Raw genomic sequence first — 18,380 nt, 5'->3', positions numbered from 1 at the left:
GGTATTCACAGAAGGCATTTAGGAGTCCTAAAGTTAGGAGCTTCTGTGAATACCGAAATGAGTAAGTGCCTTCTGTGAATACCAAAATGAATAGTGCCTTCTGTGAATACCAAAATGGTAGTAAGTTTAGGATTTTGTCTTAATTTAGTTCTGTGAATCGGGCCCTACGTCCTTGTTTACCCGCTCCTGGCTTCTACTCAAATACTTTAAACACAATCGGAATTTTCAGTGTTTAATATAAGTAATATTCATCCCTAAACTTGCTTCTTCAGCAAGTTTGTTCTGTTTCGTCCTAAATTTGATGATAGCATATATAACTGACGTTTCTAATAATTATTTTCAAACGACTGAATATTTTTGTAACGAAGATAGAGGTTTTAAATAGCTCTCTGTGATTAGTAAATGTTATATTTGTAGTAAGCATCCCTTTTCCTGTGTTGCACTGCTGCTATACAGTATTCAATTATACACTGGTCACTTATTTTCAGCAAGTTTTGCAGTCTGATAAATTAAGTTAAGTTCATAGACCCATGTCTCATAGCGATAAGACATCCTTATCTGTGCTACATTTGACCGTTTGATTTCATTTCCTGCTGGTCCGTCCTCCAAATAATTATCTCCCAAAAAATGTGCTTTTTCCTGAAAAAAAGATATGAAAAACATAAGTAAGTGAACCATTTAATTACAGCAAAGTATATATTTTTTTAAATAAAATGATTACCTCCCACGGTAACTATTTCTGTACCATCAAAACAATCCCTTATTCTACAGATTATCTTTCTGCCACCGCATATTTGTCGAAACTCAGAGGAAGTAACTGAAGTGCACATATCACTCCATCGTTTGTCTCCTTTTCTCGGCTATCTACAGTTCCTTTCAGCTCAACAACTATACAGTATCCTTGTAACTGTGGACTACTTTATAGACTTTTGCTCTAATGTATGTAGTTGCGAAGCTTATAAACTCAAATGCACTTAAATATTATAAAAACGTTGACAGCTTCTTGATGTAAAAAGGTCGAAGTGTATATAAAACAGAAGGGGCTCTTCAGCAGCTCTTCATGCCAGTGGGAACATTTTCTCGCTAACTGAGGAGCAATGAGTGGAATGCCTCTGCTCATCGGTCCTCTCATATCAGGAATCTGCACCTCAATGTAGATATTTCCCAGCCACACAATGTTCTGCCCCTTTTAGGCGAGACAAACTCTGTCTATGTAACAACACAGGTGAGGGTGCCTGCGGGCGTGAAAACTTTGCTTGGTGAAGATGAGTGAAAGTGGACAACTTTTCCGGTGCAACGTTTCAGAAATTCCCACCGCCGCTAGGTGGTTTTACATTTGCATGGGGCCGATTACGATGGCGGGCGGACAAAGTTCGCCCACCATCGCAGCTGCAAAAGAGACCACCTGCCATAGGTGCGGCGGTCCCGCTATACGAATTAGGATGCATACGCCACACTGGCTGGCGCATCCTGTATTTTTACATTGCGGCGGGCGTCAGCACCCGCCACAATGTAAAAATACATGTTCTGCATTTGAATGTACAATGTGACAGGCACCGAGCCTGCTACCTTGTACATGCAAATGCAGGGGGGTACCACGTTCAGCACCCCACCCCCCCCGGGAGCCCGCAAGGCATTCTCCGCCTGCCTTTTGCGGCAGGATCTCCGCCGAAAAAGACAGGTATCGTTATGGCCAAGGTGGTGCCTGCACGGCAGCGCTGCCATTGCCCCATTGTACTGTGTCCCGCAAGGACCATGGCGGACGGTCTTTCCGTCCGCCGCAGTACCATTCCCATTCCCAATGCCATCCTGATGTGGCGGTGGGAATATTCTGGTTGATGGTGAGCGGTCCACCACCGCCGGCCCGGCGGCCCTCACTGCCGGCCCGGTGGTGGCGGACCGCCCGTCATCGTAATCGGCCCCCATGTTCCTACTTTTGCCTTGGTACAATATAGAAACAGTGACTCTGCAAATTGTGTTTAATATGTGAGAGACTAATGGGAAGTATAAGTGTTGTTTTTTGGATATATTAGTTGGAGGGTGGAATCCCTACTCAATTCATAAGCACAATCCTTGTCAGCTGAACTTCAGAAAGGCACTAAATTAACCTGTGCTTTATCCTGTGGTAGCCTGGAACAAAAGCAGTCAGGCTTAAGTTGGAGGCAATGGCAGGATAGCTTATCGTCGTGGTTAAGTAGGAGTAGCACAGGAAGTACATGGACAATGGGATTCTAAATGGAAACAGCAGTGAGAACCTGAAAAAAGGTAAGTTTTCACCTCTTTTCCTCCATTCTACCAACTCAGGTATGAAGGTGTTCCCACCACAGTTGCCTTGATGGAAAGGCACATCATAATCAGCTCGGTGGTCTTCTTGGTGGGACTCCCTTGCACAGCTGCTTTGGCCTATGACGCCGCAGAACAGGTCTGGCAGTCAGCAGGACTCAGGGGGTCTTTCAGCCATGAACACAACAACATCTGAATACGGTGGGTGGACCGCCAAGTCGGTGGGCAGAAAGACCGTTTAAGGATCGACAGCAGGACCCGATCCATCAAGATCTAAGTCAGACCCCATGTTTCAAGGAGAGGGTACTTTAGCACTGGTTAGTGGTGATAAAGAGCAAACAGCCCTGAGCCAAACATAAACCTCTGAGGTCTATTTATTTGAAGAGTTTTATATATCGCTGGATAGACCCGGAAGTATCAGAGCGCTTTACTTAAGGAAGTGGTTACAACAGAATAGTGTTACATAGTTACATTAGTTTCTAGACCATAACATAGCATGGAGAAAGACAGTGTTACAAAAATACTTCTGTTGCTAGAGCATAAGAATAACATGGAAAACAAGTCCAAGGAGCATAGATGGTAGAGGGGGAAAAGTACAGGGTTAGGATGACCAGTCATGGAGAAGAGAACTTCAGTGGATACCAAAAGTCAGAGTAGGCAAGTCGAAATAAAACCGGAGAGGGTCCAGGGATCCACAACATTCAGAGCCAGACTTCATTATTGGGTCGGGTAGAGAGTTAGAAATGGAAGAGGTGCCTCACCAAGATGAACAAGAAGAGAGGGGTAAAGTTGATTTAGAGGGGCAATGACCACTTCGGAGGCAAAGGGAGCTGGCCAGTGGCAAGGAACAATCAGGGGGACGGTTGAAACCGCAGGGAGAGGGACCCCAAGAGTTACAATAAACAAGATGGCGGGATTACGGGTAGAAAACCTACCCCAAAAGCAGAGCTGAGTGGGGAAGGCAGCAGTTGGTACTGGAGGGAGGTAATGTAGGAAGTCGGCGATCTCTCCCGGCTCATCTAGGGCAGGGGAAGTCAGCGCGGGTGCCCAGGCAGCAGTCCCAGGAAGAAGAGAGGCAGCTGTGGGGTGGGAGGGCGAGCAACCCAGGAAAAAAGGGAGCAAGCTCAGTGGTGTAGGGCAGCAATGTTGCGTTGTTCTCATTGCTGCATTCTTGTTGATTCTCGTTCTGTGCAGAGGGATGCCAGGCAACCGTGTCACAGATCCGGTAGGCAGACGACAGCCGGAGGAGAGATCCCCCGTCGTTTCCCCAACAGCTACAGAGGAAGAAAGACATTTTCATTGGTGTATCATCAGGAAGGGTGGGGAAAAGGGAGACACATCGGAGAGGAACTGTACCCAATGTCCGGCTGGGTAGGCGATGGCCGCAGCAGTCAAACAGGAGCCAATCTCCCCTATAGCTGTCTAGGCAGCTCCACTGGGCATTGGCCATGTTTGCTCGGGCTCCGCAGTCTGAAACATTGATCCCTTAATCCTCCAAAGATATCAAGCCTGTATGTGAGAGATTGGAGAAGTTGAGGACTTCAGTCAAACAGGACTCCAGGTGAGTAAGAGGGTCCAAGGAGGAGGTAGAAATCGGGGGACTTAAGCCAAAAAGGCAATCCTTAGCCGGGAGCTCCAGGCCGGAGCTCTTCACCTGTTGGCCATCTTGGCTTGGTGTACTACTGCATTCACAGTGGCTAGGGCCCTGATGGGGATATTTACCCAAGTGTGTTTCCCAAAGAATTGGTGTCTCACAGGGGCACCAACTTCATGTCTGGTTATGTGCAGTCGTGTGGAAGGAGTTTTGGGGGAGTTACACGCTCTCTACCCTTATCATCCACAAACCAATAGGTTTGTTGAAAAATTCAACAAGACACTGCAAGGTATGATCAGAAGCCTTCCCAGAGGTATAAGTGGAACAACCTCTTGCCATGCCTACTCTTCACTTACAAGGAGGTGCCATAGAAGGTGGTTGGGTTTAGCCCCTTTGAGCTTTTGTACGGGCACCCTGTAAGGGACCTCTGAGTCTGGTGAAGGAAAAGTGGAAGCAAACTCCCAGGAATCCTCGCTAAGATGTAGTGAACTACATGCTGGCCTTCCGAAGCCAGATGGCCAAGTTGTGGAAGCAAACTTTAGACAATTTAGAGGCCAGTCAGGAAGTGATGAAGCATTGGTATTTCCAGATGGCTGCCCCTGTGGAACTGCAACCTGGGCAGAGAATGGGGGTGATGGAACCTATGGAGCCTGAGGCCCTCCATGACCGTTGTATTGGGCTCCACTAGGTTGTAGCGCAGATGGGGGAGGCCACCTCCTTGGTGGACCTCAAGACCCCCAGATACCCTCTAAGGGTTATCCATCTCAATAATCTCAAAACCCACCGTGAGAGGTCTGAGGTCAGCATGTTGTTGATGGCAGTTGGAGGAGAGGCGGAGTAGAGTTAGCTTCTCACTGACCTTTTTTCCTCCAAAGAGAAGGATGAGTCAGTGGAAGGTGTAAACCTTTCCCCCACCCTGGCTTCTGAGCACCAGAGGGACTGTCACCAGTTGCTGGGAGAAGTCTCCTCTCTGTTTTCCCTTACTCCTAGGGTTACATACTTGCGTACTCATGACATTGATACAGGAGATAGCCTTCTTGTCAAGAATAAAATATATAGGCTATCACACAAAGTGGGGAAAAGGGCTATTTGAACCTTATAGTAGCCCCTGGTCCAGACCTGTGGTGCTGTAACTAAAGCTGCACCAAAGGGAATTACTGCAGCAACAGAGTTTTGCATAGACTATAGGGGGCTCAATTCAGACACCAAGACTGATGGTCACCCAATCCCATGGGCGGGTGAGATTAAGGACAGATTATGAGCTTCTCAGTTCCTCTGTACTTTTGACCATACTTCAGGATACTGGCTGATTGTCCTAACTGAAGGAGCCAAAGAGAGGTCAGCCATTTCCACTCCAGAGGGTAACTATCAGGTCAGGGGGATGCGCTTTGGACTCAAGAATGTCCCTGCCACTTTTCAGAGGTTGTGGAACTAGGTCTTGTCTGTAATCGAGGTTTTCAGCGCTACATGTTAGTAAGACATAGCTGTCTTTAGCAGCAGCTATAAGGACTATCTTTTTACCCTCAAACTCAGAGCATGGCATAGGAGCAGTACTGCCCTAGCTTAAAGACGAGGGCCTAGACCAATCTGTAGTCTTCATCTGCAGGCGGTTACTATCCCGGGAACAGAGGTGGAGTACTATTGAGAGGGAAGCCTTTCTGTGGGCTAGGCTCCGAGGAAGTTGAGACTATACCTATTTGGGATTCACTTCCAGATTCAAGCTGGCCACAGGTCCCTCTGAGAAACAAATATTGTTGAGGTGGTCCATCTCCCTACAGGGAATGGACTTTATGGTGGAACACAGACCTTGGTCAAACCACGCCAATGCTGATGGTCTCTCTGGGTTATTCAGTCTTAGTGATGAGATCTCCCAAGAGGTCCAGTAGCTCTCCCCACTTTCACCTTGGGGGACACATGTTAGACCTGTGAACCTTACAAGGTGTTTCCCCAAACTTTTTGCCAGCTTTGTCTCACATTTTTCTGGTCTACTTTTGTTGGCCTTAAAGCTCTAGGCACTTTACCACCCTTAACCAGCGCTAAAGTGCAGGTGCTCACTCCCCTAATAACATTCGGGTATCCACAGTTAGCATTTTTAATTTACTTATAAGTCCTGAGTAAAGTGCACTATAACTGCACAGGGCCTGCAAATTAAATGCTACTAGTGGGCTTTCAGCACTGAATTTTTCACCCACTTAAGTAGCCCTTCAAACATGTCTCAGGCCTGCCACTGCATAGCCTGTATGTCCTAGTTCACTGCCATGATAACTTGGCATTAAAGCACCTTGCCAAACCTCAATCTCCCTTTGTATTACATATAAGTCCCCCCTAAGGTAGGCCCTAGGTAGCCCATAGGGCAAGGTGCTGTGTAAGTAAGCCAGGGGGGCATATACTTTTCAGTTTTAAATGGACTGGTAATGAAAAACACCCAAATTTGTTTTTCACAACTATGAAGCCTACCCCTCCCATGGGTTAACACTAGGGATTACTTAATACACCAATTAATTATAATTACTGATTGAAAAGGAGTAGGATATTATTGTTTGGTACCTATGGACTTGTAATGATAAATCCTCTTTAATGGTACAGTTGATTGTATGATTACAACTTCAAAAATGCAACTTTTAGAAAGTTCTAATTTTTCTGCTCTTAAGCCCTGTGTGCCTCTGCCTGCCTGCATAACACGTCTGGGTTGGGTATCCGCTGGGCTTTGTGTTCCCTCTAGACAGCCACATCCAAAGGGAACTGAGGTGTGTCATTCAAATCCTGATTGCCCATCACAAGACTGATGGAACTTCCTGAGCTTGATGGGTAAACTTGCACATGAATAGGGCTGTGCTTGTCCCCACACAAATAGCTGCATACACCCCTGTAGTATGTCTAGAGTCTGGGCAGACAATTAAGATCCTGTGTGCACTTCAAAGGACCCTTCAAGAAGCTTTTCCTACCTTCTAAAACCATGGCACCAAAGTAAAAGTACTGGACCTCCGACTCACCCAAATTAGTACACTCCTGGACCTGTCGATTCTCTGCCAGGAAGAAGGACTGCTGTGTTGTGGGACTGCTGCTCTGAGAGAACTGCTTTGCTGCTGTGCTGCTCTGCCTGCTGATTCTTGGCTGGATGAGAAGGACTGAAATTTCATCACTTGAACCCCGAATGACTCAAATGACTTGATTGCTTGCCTCCTATTTTTTGCAGTCTCAGGGACATCAAAGACTGTATGCAAGGCTCCATCCAGCACCTGGACCCTGCCAGCCTTGAGTTCTAGCCTTGCCTGAGGTGCTCACTCCAGTCCAGTGCCTAAGAAGTGGGTTTCTGTGCTGTTCTTCTGAAAAACTCATGCAGTCCTGACTTTGCGCTGGTCGGAACGGATGCTTTTCCCATTGATGCCAAATTAGTGCTGATGTGACGACGACGCAAGTCCTGATTGCGAGGTTCAACGATGACACAATGCTGATCAGAAGACGCTGCTGCAGGCTCAACTTTGACTCAGTGCCGACCCATCAACACCAAAGGTGAGGCTCGACTCCAAATCATCGACTCAACTGTGTGAATCAAAACCTACCCAGGTAGTCCTTGACGTCGATGTTTGCTCCAAACAAATGTGCTGTTTAAGCAGGGCCTGGGTGGGTTTTGTATCCAATCCATGATCCATTACGGTCAGCTTGACTTTTCAACTTTGACCCGGTCCACCATGACCTCAAATAACCTTTTGATGCTACTGACTTCTAAAATTTGAAAATTCAAAACTATGGTTCTATTTATTGGATTGTGGTCATTGTGGTCTTATTTTGTTCAATAAATCAAGCTCTATTTCTCTAACCAGGAGCCTTTTTTTTAGGTGTCTCTTACTGTTTTACTGTAATAAATGTTGCACAAATACTTTACACATTACCTGCCTGCTTAGGTTAATTTATTGCGTGTATCTGACTTGTCCTGGTTAGAGTGATTGTCCCTACTTGGACAGGGTGCATATCTCTCCCAACCAGATACCTCAATTCTAACAAATAGATAAATACAACTACATATAACAATAACTGTACATTTTTTTCATTAAATATATGTATGTCATCGTGCATAATTAATACACCCTATTTACATAATGTATAAATGGAGTGTATATGGCTTTATGCTACTTTCTATGAAAACATATTTACAAAATTTAAAAATGGAAGTGTGTGTATATTACTTTATGCTTCTTTCTATGAAAACGCATGTGTGCCACAGTATGAAATTTTGATTATACAGAAGGTACCCGCAAAGATATTGCAATATATTTTGGAATAAAAAAGCTTTGTATACTTAGCCACATGCTACATGTGTATAATCAATCCATGCAAATTTTGCTACTTCTATGTACTTATTGGTGCATATATTGAGGTATTTATGCCTGCTACTAAAACTTTATTAAGTGACTTTTGTGCATATGTATGCGTGCAAATCACATCACTATGTATTTAGATGTGTAGGTATATCTCTTTATAAGTATATTGACAATTTCAATTATTTGTCAAATAAAAACAAAATCTATTCTCTTCTACGTTATTCTATTCTCTTCTTCTTCACAGAAACCTAGCTCAACCCAACATCGACTCCTGACATCGCCACAGCAATCCCGGCAGGCTACATGATTGCACAATAGGACTACCTACAGAAGCCAGGAAGGGAACTCACAATCATCTCCACAGACCCTATCAAGAGTTCAATGACCACAGAGAACACAAATTCATTCATGGAACATTTGAACTTCAAGCTACAAGTCTCCAAAAATGTCACACTAAGTGGAACCCTCATCTACCGGCCACCAGGACCATGAGCTACCTTCACCAAACTCATTGTGGAATTCATTGCCTTCTCACCATCTACTCCTAAACCTTTGTACTCTTTGAGGAGTTCAACTTTGACCTGCAAGACAGGTCCAGAGCACTCCTAGAATATTTAAGCAACATTGGACTAACCCAGCTCGTCACTGTACCAACTCACATCGCCGGACACACGCTGGACACAATCCTCATCACCTTTGACAGCATCAAGTTCAACAAATCCTCACCATTCACATGGACTAACCACATCATAGTCCACTTCCAAATCAACACACCGCAAGCCAACGCACCAACCAATGCAGGCCTAGCCCTCCGCAGCCTCAGTAAAAGCTCAGACTGCCTCAATGCCCTCTGCACAGACCAACACAACCTTAAGAACAACATAAATGAGGATATCAACAAATTCAACAACTTGATCAAGATCTGCGCAGACTCCTTGCACTCATTAAGCTCAACAAACAGAGAAGAATCAATAAGCAACCCAGCTCGTACACAAAGGACCTTTAGGACATCAAGAGACAATGCAAACAGCTAGAATGAAAGTGGAAAGCTGGCCGCAAAGACATCAATTGAACTGCCTTCAAAGTTGCACTCAGAAGATAACACCAGCAACTAAGAGACACCAAGGAAAGAGCACTAGCAGAACGTGAAGAAAAACTCCAACAGCAGGAAAGAAATCTTCTTGATTGTCACTGATTTCTCCACATCTATGGCCTCCATCAACATCACCCCCTCTTGCGAATTCTGCAACAACCTATCCAACTTCTTTTTATTTTTTTGTATTTTATTTATTAGAACAGGAAAATAAACAAACGAGAGCAAACAGACAAGCTATAGGACATCACAGAATAAATACAAATAAGCACTGGTAATAGATATCCAGTATCAACAGTAACTTCCAGGTCGGTAGAATTTATACATCTTGATTAATAGCAACTTTATAAACATTCCATAATAAATCTAATCTGTAGAATCTAAAACATAATTCTAAATAATCCACATTAATTTGTAGCCAATACTCAGGCATACTCTCTGTAGTTTAGCCATTCTTAATAAATGACTACTATGGCCGAAAATAACAAAATCATAATGGGGAACATTCTGTTTAAAGTGCATGAGACTAGGGTAAATATACCTCTAACCACTTGGAAAGTGCAATGTAGAAATGTTTTTTAGGGTACAAGAGAATCACACACTATCTAAAGTGCGTTGTGCTAGTAGCAACATTTTTTTTTAGTTCCTATAGAGCACCTAGGTCTTATAATCTCCTTTCCTCTGCCAACCCATTAGCAGAAACATGTTGCTAAATACCTCTAAATCTTACAATTGCCCCTGCACATTTTGCATAAGCTTCCTCAAATCTAAAAGTCCTGGACATTTTATTAAACCAATGCTCAATACAGGGTTGTTTATTGGTTCTCCAGTTTTGAAGGACAAGTGACCTAGTGACAGCTATGGAGATAGTATAAAATACTGCTGGTATTTTGTTAAACATTTGACCTCCCCAGAGGAACCAAATAACACGAACATAGCTGATGGCGCAATTGAATTGTCAAGGACATAATCAAAGAAATCTAAAAATAAATCCCTTCCCAGAATTGTTGTAAGTTATTACATTCATAAAATACATGCGCCCATCCACCCTCACCATGTTTGTTAAATCGGAAGCATTGATTAGGGCTTGTTTGAAACATTTTATACAATCTCTGGGGTGTGTAATATAATACCCATCTAGATAGGAAGTTCATTCTCTTGTAATTAGCGCCTTTAAGGGCTTTATTCGGTAACTCGCTAAGCTGTTTCTATTCTTTAAAAATGAACTCGCAACCCGTCTCTAAATGAATTTTCTGGAGCTCTTTTGCCAAAATCTCTTCGGAATGGGCCTTTTGACATAGTAGCCAATACCAACAACCGACCCTCACCATTTTATTTGCCATCTGCTTGGTGATTTGGCATGCCATCTCACCCATCATTACATAATTTGTTTTAAAAAAATTAACTAACTGAAGGAAACTCAAAGGGAGGGCAGTGGTCAATGTAGTGACTTGCAATCGAGCCGTTATCCAGGTAGTTAATGTTTCATGGTTATAAAAATCTCCAAGCTCTGTAAAACCTAGTATTTGCCATACATGATACAGCCCTCTAGACAATATGAGACCTCCTACTGCACAGTCCTGAATAGGGGTGTATACATGAAATGCCGGAATATTTAGTAATTTAAAAAATAGCTGGGTTCTTTCCTCTAATGTCAGTATCACCTTAAATCTGTTTTTTTAGGAAGTTTCCCCAGACGTAAAAAAACGGGGAATCTTATATCACTTTCCTTCAGCATATGCGTTAACAGAAAATTGTCAAAAATTGACTTTTCCTCACCCAATTGGGCAAGCAAGTTAGCTAAGGAAGCCTGATAATAAGTTGAAAAATGGCGGAGTGCCAATCCTCCTGATGTTACATCTAATTGCAATGTAGCTATATTAACCTGGGGGTGTTTGTTATTCCATACAAACTTCCTAATTGTTTGATCTAACTCCTTAAAAATTTGGAATTTTCAAAGGGAGTTTGCTAAAAAAAGAAACAGAAACAAAGGGAGCACCGACATTTTGACCATAGAGATCTTGCCTATTAATGATAAGTGGAGCAGAGACCATTTATCTAATAACTTTTTCACTTTCGTGAGCAAACTATTATAATTCGAGGAGAATACCTACCCAAAAACATTTGTAACTTGTATCCCCAGATATCTGACTGGATGCGGTGGCCTTAACTGAATAGAAGCTGGAATATCCGAAGGAATCAAATTGAATGGTAAAATTTCACTTTTTGCTTTATTTACTTTGTATCCACCCACCTGTGTAAATTTCTGGATTTCATCAAGAGCATTCTGTACATTAGCCGCCCCTGCTTTAAGATATACAATAATATCATCCTCGTAGAGGTTAATTTTTGCCATCCCCTCAACGGGAGGCAAGATAATTAATCTCTTCCGAATCCTGACATCTAGGGGGTTCAATAAACAAAGAAAACAGAAGGGGAGATAGCAGGCATCCCTGACGTGTGCCACGCTTAAGATTAACCTTGCCGGCTTCTGATCCATTGATGATAATTATGGCTTCCGCATAACTGTATACTTCTTTTAGCATCTGTAAGAATTGTAACGGAAACCCATACTTATCCACAATAAAAAATAAGGCACTCCAGTCTACTAAAACAAAAGCCTTCTCGGCATCCATCGTCATAATCACTGCATTAGTCTTATTGATGGAGAAATAATCAATGGCTTGTAGTAAAAAATATGTATTAGATGCCATCAATCGTCCTGGGATAAACCCATTTTGGTCAGTATGAACCACTTGTTGTGCACATGGAGCTATCCTTTTTGCCAGATTTATAGTCCGTGTTTAACAAACTAATAGGACGATAAGATCTGGGCTCACAGGGATTTTTATCCTTTTTCAGAAAACCTACTAGCACTGATTCCTTAAAACGTTTGGGGATATCGGTACCTTCCTTTATTTGATTAAAACTTTTTACTAATATGGGAAGTAATTCTTCTTGAAATGCCTTATACACTTCTGCCGGGACCCCGTCCACTCCACTGGCCTTGGCATTGGGCATACTTTTTAATACTGTAATACAGATAGAACTTCTGAAATACCTATTGGATCATTCAATGTCAAACCTATCAAACGTCTTTGCTAACCTCTACAGCAAATTCATACACCAACCAGAACCCAGCAAACTCATCGCCAACCTGGTCATCACTATTCAACCTGACCTAATGGAAAATCCTCACCAGTGAAGATATAGCCACAAGCATGCAGACAGTCTACTCTGGGATTTCAAAGGACCCATGCCCCCTACACATCTATAACCTCAGCGCATCACCAATCAGCACACTCCTCACTGACATTCTGAACTGCTCCATCACCTCTTTCACCTTCCCGGCAGCCTTAAAGCAATCAGCAATCAATGCCTTCCTCAAGAAACCTTAAACTGATCCAAGCTAACTCTCGAACTACCGCCCTATCTCGCTGCTTCCCTACCCAGCAAAAGTGATGGAGAAGGCCATCAACTAACAACTCAGAAGCCACCTCAAGCTCTGCCACCTACTGGACAACACACAATCAGGGTTCAGAAAGAATCACAGCACAGAAACTGTACTCAATACAGCCACTGACAACATCAAGACCATCTTAGACTGAGGCAAAACAGCTGTGCTCATCCTGCTTAAACTCTCAGAACAAAGCCTCAAACAACTCACTCATCAGCAGGCTCCACGAATACGGGATCCAAGGACCAAGGCTTAAATGGATCTGCATCTGCAAAAGGGTCAGACTGCCACCTTTCACATCAAAGGCCAAGACCTTACTATGCAAAGTCCCCTAGAGATCAGCCTTTCCCAAGTTCAAAGTATGAGATGATGTTGGCCCCTCTCGCCAACATCATCTGATCTCAAGACTTCAACATCATCTCCTACACAGATGCCACCCAATTCATCCTCTCGCTGACAGATAAAACACCCACCATCTGAAGAAACTTCACCAACTGCGTGGCCTCGGTGGAAGAATGGCTGAGAACGAATCGCTAGAACCTCAATTCCTACAAAACAAAAATAATGGTCTTCGAACGCAGGAACTCCCCATGGAACACCAATTGGTGTCAGACAAAACTAGAATCGGTACCTACCCCAAACTGGATTTTTGGATGACATGGGCAACATGAGAGCAGAAGTCAACTAAGTGATCTCCCCTGCCTCCATATCCTGCAGATACTACAACAAATCTTCAAATGACGTCAACAGAACACCTGACAAACTGTCATGCAGCACCCATCACAAGTGGACCTGAGTACGACAACGCACTGTATGCCGGAATTTACAAGCAATATCTGAACAGACCTCAAACCATTCAGAATGTCGCTGCAGGGCCCATACTCAACCTTCTCTGCCACAACCACATCTCACCTCAAGGAGCTTCACTGGCTCCCCATTCAGAAACACAGCCAGTTCAAACTCCTCACACATCTACAAAGTCCTACACAACACTGGAACCACATACCCCAACAACTGCATACACTTTCACAATCCATCCAGACAACTACGCTCAGTCTCACTTTCATTTGCACACCCCCATTTTCAGATAAACAGGGCATCAGGCCGTTTGTTATCCTACATCACACCCAAAACGTGGAATGATCTCCAACAACACATCAGAGCCTACTCCTTGCTACTGCGGTTTCACAAGAAGCTGAAGATCTGCCTCTTTGAATTATGTTGCAGGGATCATATGCCATACGTATGCCATACATAACATAACATTTATCCCATCCCTCACCTTATGGACTCATCCCAAACCTATCTGACTACTGTCAACTCCCAAACATCCTTTTCAAACTTGCTCCTCTTTTTTAGGCAATTGATCCAACCAACTTGTGCACATGTCCCCTACTCCAAATAACAACTTACAACTTCCCTTTCGCAATCCACTCACATCATTCTATTAGTACTTAAAACACTACTCAACACGAGAGAACATAAGAGCACAAACTTAACAAATTTACAACAACGAATCTACAAAGAAAATATAAAGCACATATTACTAATGCACTAATTATTTAACCATGACTTTAGCTCTAATATTGAATTCCGGAATAGCATGCAACATGGCGCATAGAGCATCAATGCCTTATCAGGGGTAGTAAGCGCTATTTAAATACAATTTACAACTACAATAAACAACATTCGTGCCCACTGTTCCAGTGAAAACAATTTGTGCATTTTGGTTTGTGTCTTCATTTCTGTCAGAGTGTTTCTGTGAACATTTTAAAATATAGGTTTGCAACATTTAAACATACCTCATGAGATAAAGCACTCTGAAGGACACTGTTTCTAGCAATTTCACACATATCACAAGTATTAAGACTGAAAACCTGTGCAGCAATAGCATATTCTTCCATGAGGGGTTCCTGAAAGAAAAGTACAGAATAACGAAAACTTGAAATGAGGGAATGAATTAGAAAAGGAAAAAGGAGCATACAGTTTAGATTTAACCATACATTGCTTTAAATATGTGCTTAACCTCACTTTTGATCATAACATATTTCCAAAAGGGATTTATTTTCAATAACTAATTAATTTCTTTCAGATTAGAGTTTCCTATGCTTCAGTGAAAATGTGTTTTTTACTCTTGTCATGTTCTGAATACGGTATATAAGACGTGAATAAGGTAGTATGAGTAGTGAGGAACCTGAAGTACTATATTCATCTAAACTTTTTTTATAAAGAGCCAACTTGACCCTAGCACACTTTACAGTGCTAAACATTTGAAAAAATCAAATTATAATGAGCACTAAATTGTGTGAAACAATACGTTCTTACATGCATTTACCTTCATTGTCAGTGTCTCACTGGGCTTCAGCACCGGGTCCCCAGAAGAGCTCTCTGATTACATTTCCCTGAATCAGACTGCCACTGTGAGGATTAGACAGTGTGGCTCATATAGGGACTGTGATCCTCCTCAAACCATGAGGCAGTGAGCTTGGCGCTTGCATTTCAGAGCCAGGGAGGACCACATACCAATCCCATGGTCTGTTGAATAGAGTCTTTTACCCTGAGACTTCTGTGCCCCTGATAAGAGGATTGACTACCCACAGGTTCTCCAGCCCCAACCCCTCCCCCATACCTCCAGCCACAGGGGGTTCCTAGGCAGTCTATTGTGCCTCGTTCCTCTCCTGTCAGCCTTCACGTACACTTAGGACATCATCGCCCGGTCTCTGGGAAGGCCACGGCCTTGAATGGGCTGTTGAGCTGGTGATGTGCTTTCAGGGCCCTTGATTGTCACTGCCTTGTGGGCACATCTGCTCCTGATTTTGGCAGGGTTCCTTGAGGTGGGCTGCTTGATCTGGCAATCTCTCTATGCGTACTGAGCCCCCAGGACGCACCCCTAGGGACACTACGGCTGCCAACTCATCTGTCTGGGTGGCCTTTCTCCCATGTGCTCAGCCTTCTCCATGAACTAGGGAACACAGCTTCGACTGTAAGGTGAAGGCCACACCTGCAATCACAGGCATATCATTCAAGAGAACACATTCTGGACTCCCTGTTAGCTGCATTTCCACAGATATCATACAATCTACCTTTGTTATACTCTGGACTGTACCATTCAAACGAGATAACAACTTCCTGGATCTTCCTAGGCTAGGGTAACCACCTGGTAAATTCTGGTCAAAATCATAAAAAATTGAGGACAAAGGGTAAAAAATCAGTACAAAAATTCAGGACAAAAGATCAATGTTATGGACACAGCTGATGAGTGGCCACACCTCATTACTTTATCAGTGGACTTATTTACTATTTTCTATATAGCACTATTCGTTTACTATGCTCCATCTGTGACTGCCTCTAGGTATGATACTTTCAGGTGACACATTATGTCCTTGTTCAACAGTACATTAATGCTCTTGAGCACATTGTCAAGGACAGAACCCCTTCCCAAATGTACCCAATGTTTCTGGGAGAGAAAGCATCAGCAACCTTATGATTATAGTTCTAAACATTTTAAAACCTATGGTAAACAGATTGAGAAACATTAGGGTAAGTGAGTTTTTCGCATTTTGATAGTTTAGACGAGTCAAACAAAAATATCTGGCTCACCTCACCCTTCTATTGACATTAAACATAAAAACTGTAATGAGGCAGAGCAAACAGTGTGAGCAATAGTCTCACACCTAATGTCAGGATTTTAGGGACCCACAACATGTCTGTAGTCTCACAGCACTAGAGTATGCATCTGGAACTCTACGTGTTTCTCTGAATTGTGAACCCAGACTAGCAGACAAAGAGAGGTAAAGAACAGGATAAAATTGAGATCAGATGGAAGATCCGCAGCAACTGATTCAAAGGGTTGTTGGTAAGAACTAGACAAATAAGGAAGAGAAGAATAAGGTGTGAAAATGTCAAAATCAGGGAGGCAAGATGGCCGCGGACCAGTTGCAGGAGTAAGTCGCTCCAACCTCTCTCTCCCGACAAACAGAAAAAATGACTGCAGCTTCCAGGGACTGTGCAGAAACTCGGCTGGTTGAGAAACATTTTTTCTAATATCCTGGCGCTTCTACATCACAAGACTTTTCAAAAGGCTCTACAGCGTTCGTGGTTTGCTACAAGAGGTATTTCAAACTCTTCTTACAACAGTGCTGCCAGCGCTGGGATGCCTCCCCGCGGAGTAAAGGCCAAAGAAGCCAAAGACATGTCAAAAGACCTGAAAGTAGCGGCCAACCTAACAAGACCGCCCGATGCCCATGCTGTAACTAGGAAGCAGGCAGCGGCGTAGAACACAGGCACAACCACAGACTCAGCCTCTAAAAGAAAAGGATGCCGAGAAAGGGCCGAACAGAAAGCAGCAGCAGCGAGGAAAAACACGAAAATGACACCAAAAGATACAAGCTCTAAAGCACCAAGGGGTAAAAACCTTAGACAACCCACCTTGGTAGATGCTTTTTCAGGGGCTCCCGGAATTGCAGTGGATCTCGTGGCTCATGGCGGCAGCCCAAACAATCTGGAACACGGCAATACTGTAGCATCATCGTCAGAGGTGGCCGAGCAGGGCGATCTCGGATGCACCGCTGTCAGAGCGGGCCTTGTCATCGGTGGAAGAGGCGCAATCAGCAGGGCGGCATACCGGAGAAGCCGCGGCAGTTTCTAAGGGGAGCACGGATGCGCGCAGTCAGGTAAGCCGCGCGGAAAGTATTGACATTGACATTGACACTGTTAAAGGTATGATGGTTCGCTATAACCACACAGCAGAAAATGCCGGGGAGGGGCAAGTTGTGCAAGATATTGCAATGAGTACTAACTTCGGCAGCACCATTGGGCAGAATGAGCGCAGAAAATCTCTCCTGGCGCCAAATGCATCCCGAGGGCCACAGGCTTTACTGGAAGCTGGTTCCAATTGGACAGGGGCATCATTAGAGTTGATGGTGGAAGGGATGGCTGGAACTATGAATGTTGTAGAGGAAAGAGAATTTACTGAGGAGACAGATCCAGAGTATGGAGGCTCGCAAGAGGGATGGAATACCCAGGAAATACAGGTTATTGCAGAAACCGGATTGCTTGCACCAGGTTCTCCAAATGATGAGTGCTTTTTTTCGGTAAATGATGAAACAGGTACATCATCTGGGAGTGGGGTTTCAGAGGAGAGCTTAGCAGATAGCTCCGCTTCAGATACGGATCCAGACCAATCGGTTTCAGAGGATACAATTCAGCGGGCCTCCTCAAAACAAAGGAGAAAACAGCAGAGAAGCCGCCAGAGACATAAGCAGAAAACCCCTATCAGCCCAACACTAGTAGAAATGGCCAAAAAATTGGTATGGGACTACTCGGCAACATCTAATCTATATCAAGAAGAGGGAGAGAGGAGAGATCAGCAGAGGAGACCACATTACACACAGGATCAGGGTCCCACAATGGACCTACTCTATGCCACTCTTAAACAGATGCAGGGGGAAGCTAGAACAGAGAGCAAAAGAGCTAAACAGGCAAACAAGAAAATTCAAGGGTCACTAAGTAAAATGAACAAGCTATATGCAGAGATGGCAGGAAGAGTAACGGAAGTTGAGGAGAGAACGGGAAAGCTGGAAGATGAGGTGTCACGATGACAGGAGTTCAGGGAGGCCCAAGAGAAGACTA

At 43.8% G+C, this 18,380-nt stretch overlaps 1 protein-coding gene across 1 annotated transcript in view; it reads right to left on the bottom strand.

Annotated features, from left to right (window-relative positions):
• Positions 1 to 241: 241 nt before the first annotated feature.
• LOC144755450 (AMP deaminase 1-like) overlaps positions 242 to 18,380 on the bottom strand; it is a 2,827,830-nt gene continuing 2,809,691 nt past the window's right edge. Inside the window, exons 14-15 of the mRNA XM_078644388.1 lie at positions 14,552 to 14,662; positions 242 to 639 (exon numbers count right to left, since the gene is read on the bottom strand). Of these exons, the coding sequence (XP_078500514.1) occupies positions 475 to 639; positions 14,552 to 14,662 (276 nt within the window). The 3' untranslated portion in view covers positions 242 to 474. The remainder of the gene's footprint in view (positions 640 to 14,551; positions 14,663 to 18,380) is intronic.

This window comes from Lissotriton helveticus, chromosome 5_1 (assembly GCF_964261635.1).
Source record: "Lissotriton helveticus chromosome 5_1, aLisHel1.1, whole genome shotgun sequence".
In the NCBI taxonomy this organism is placed as follows: domain Eukaryota; kingdom Metazoa; phylum Chordata; class Amphibia; order Caudata; family Salamandridae; genus Lissotriton; species Lissotriton helveticus.
This window is presented reverse-complemented; position numbering and strand designations above follow the sequence as displayed.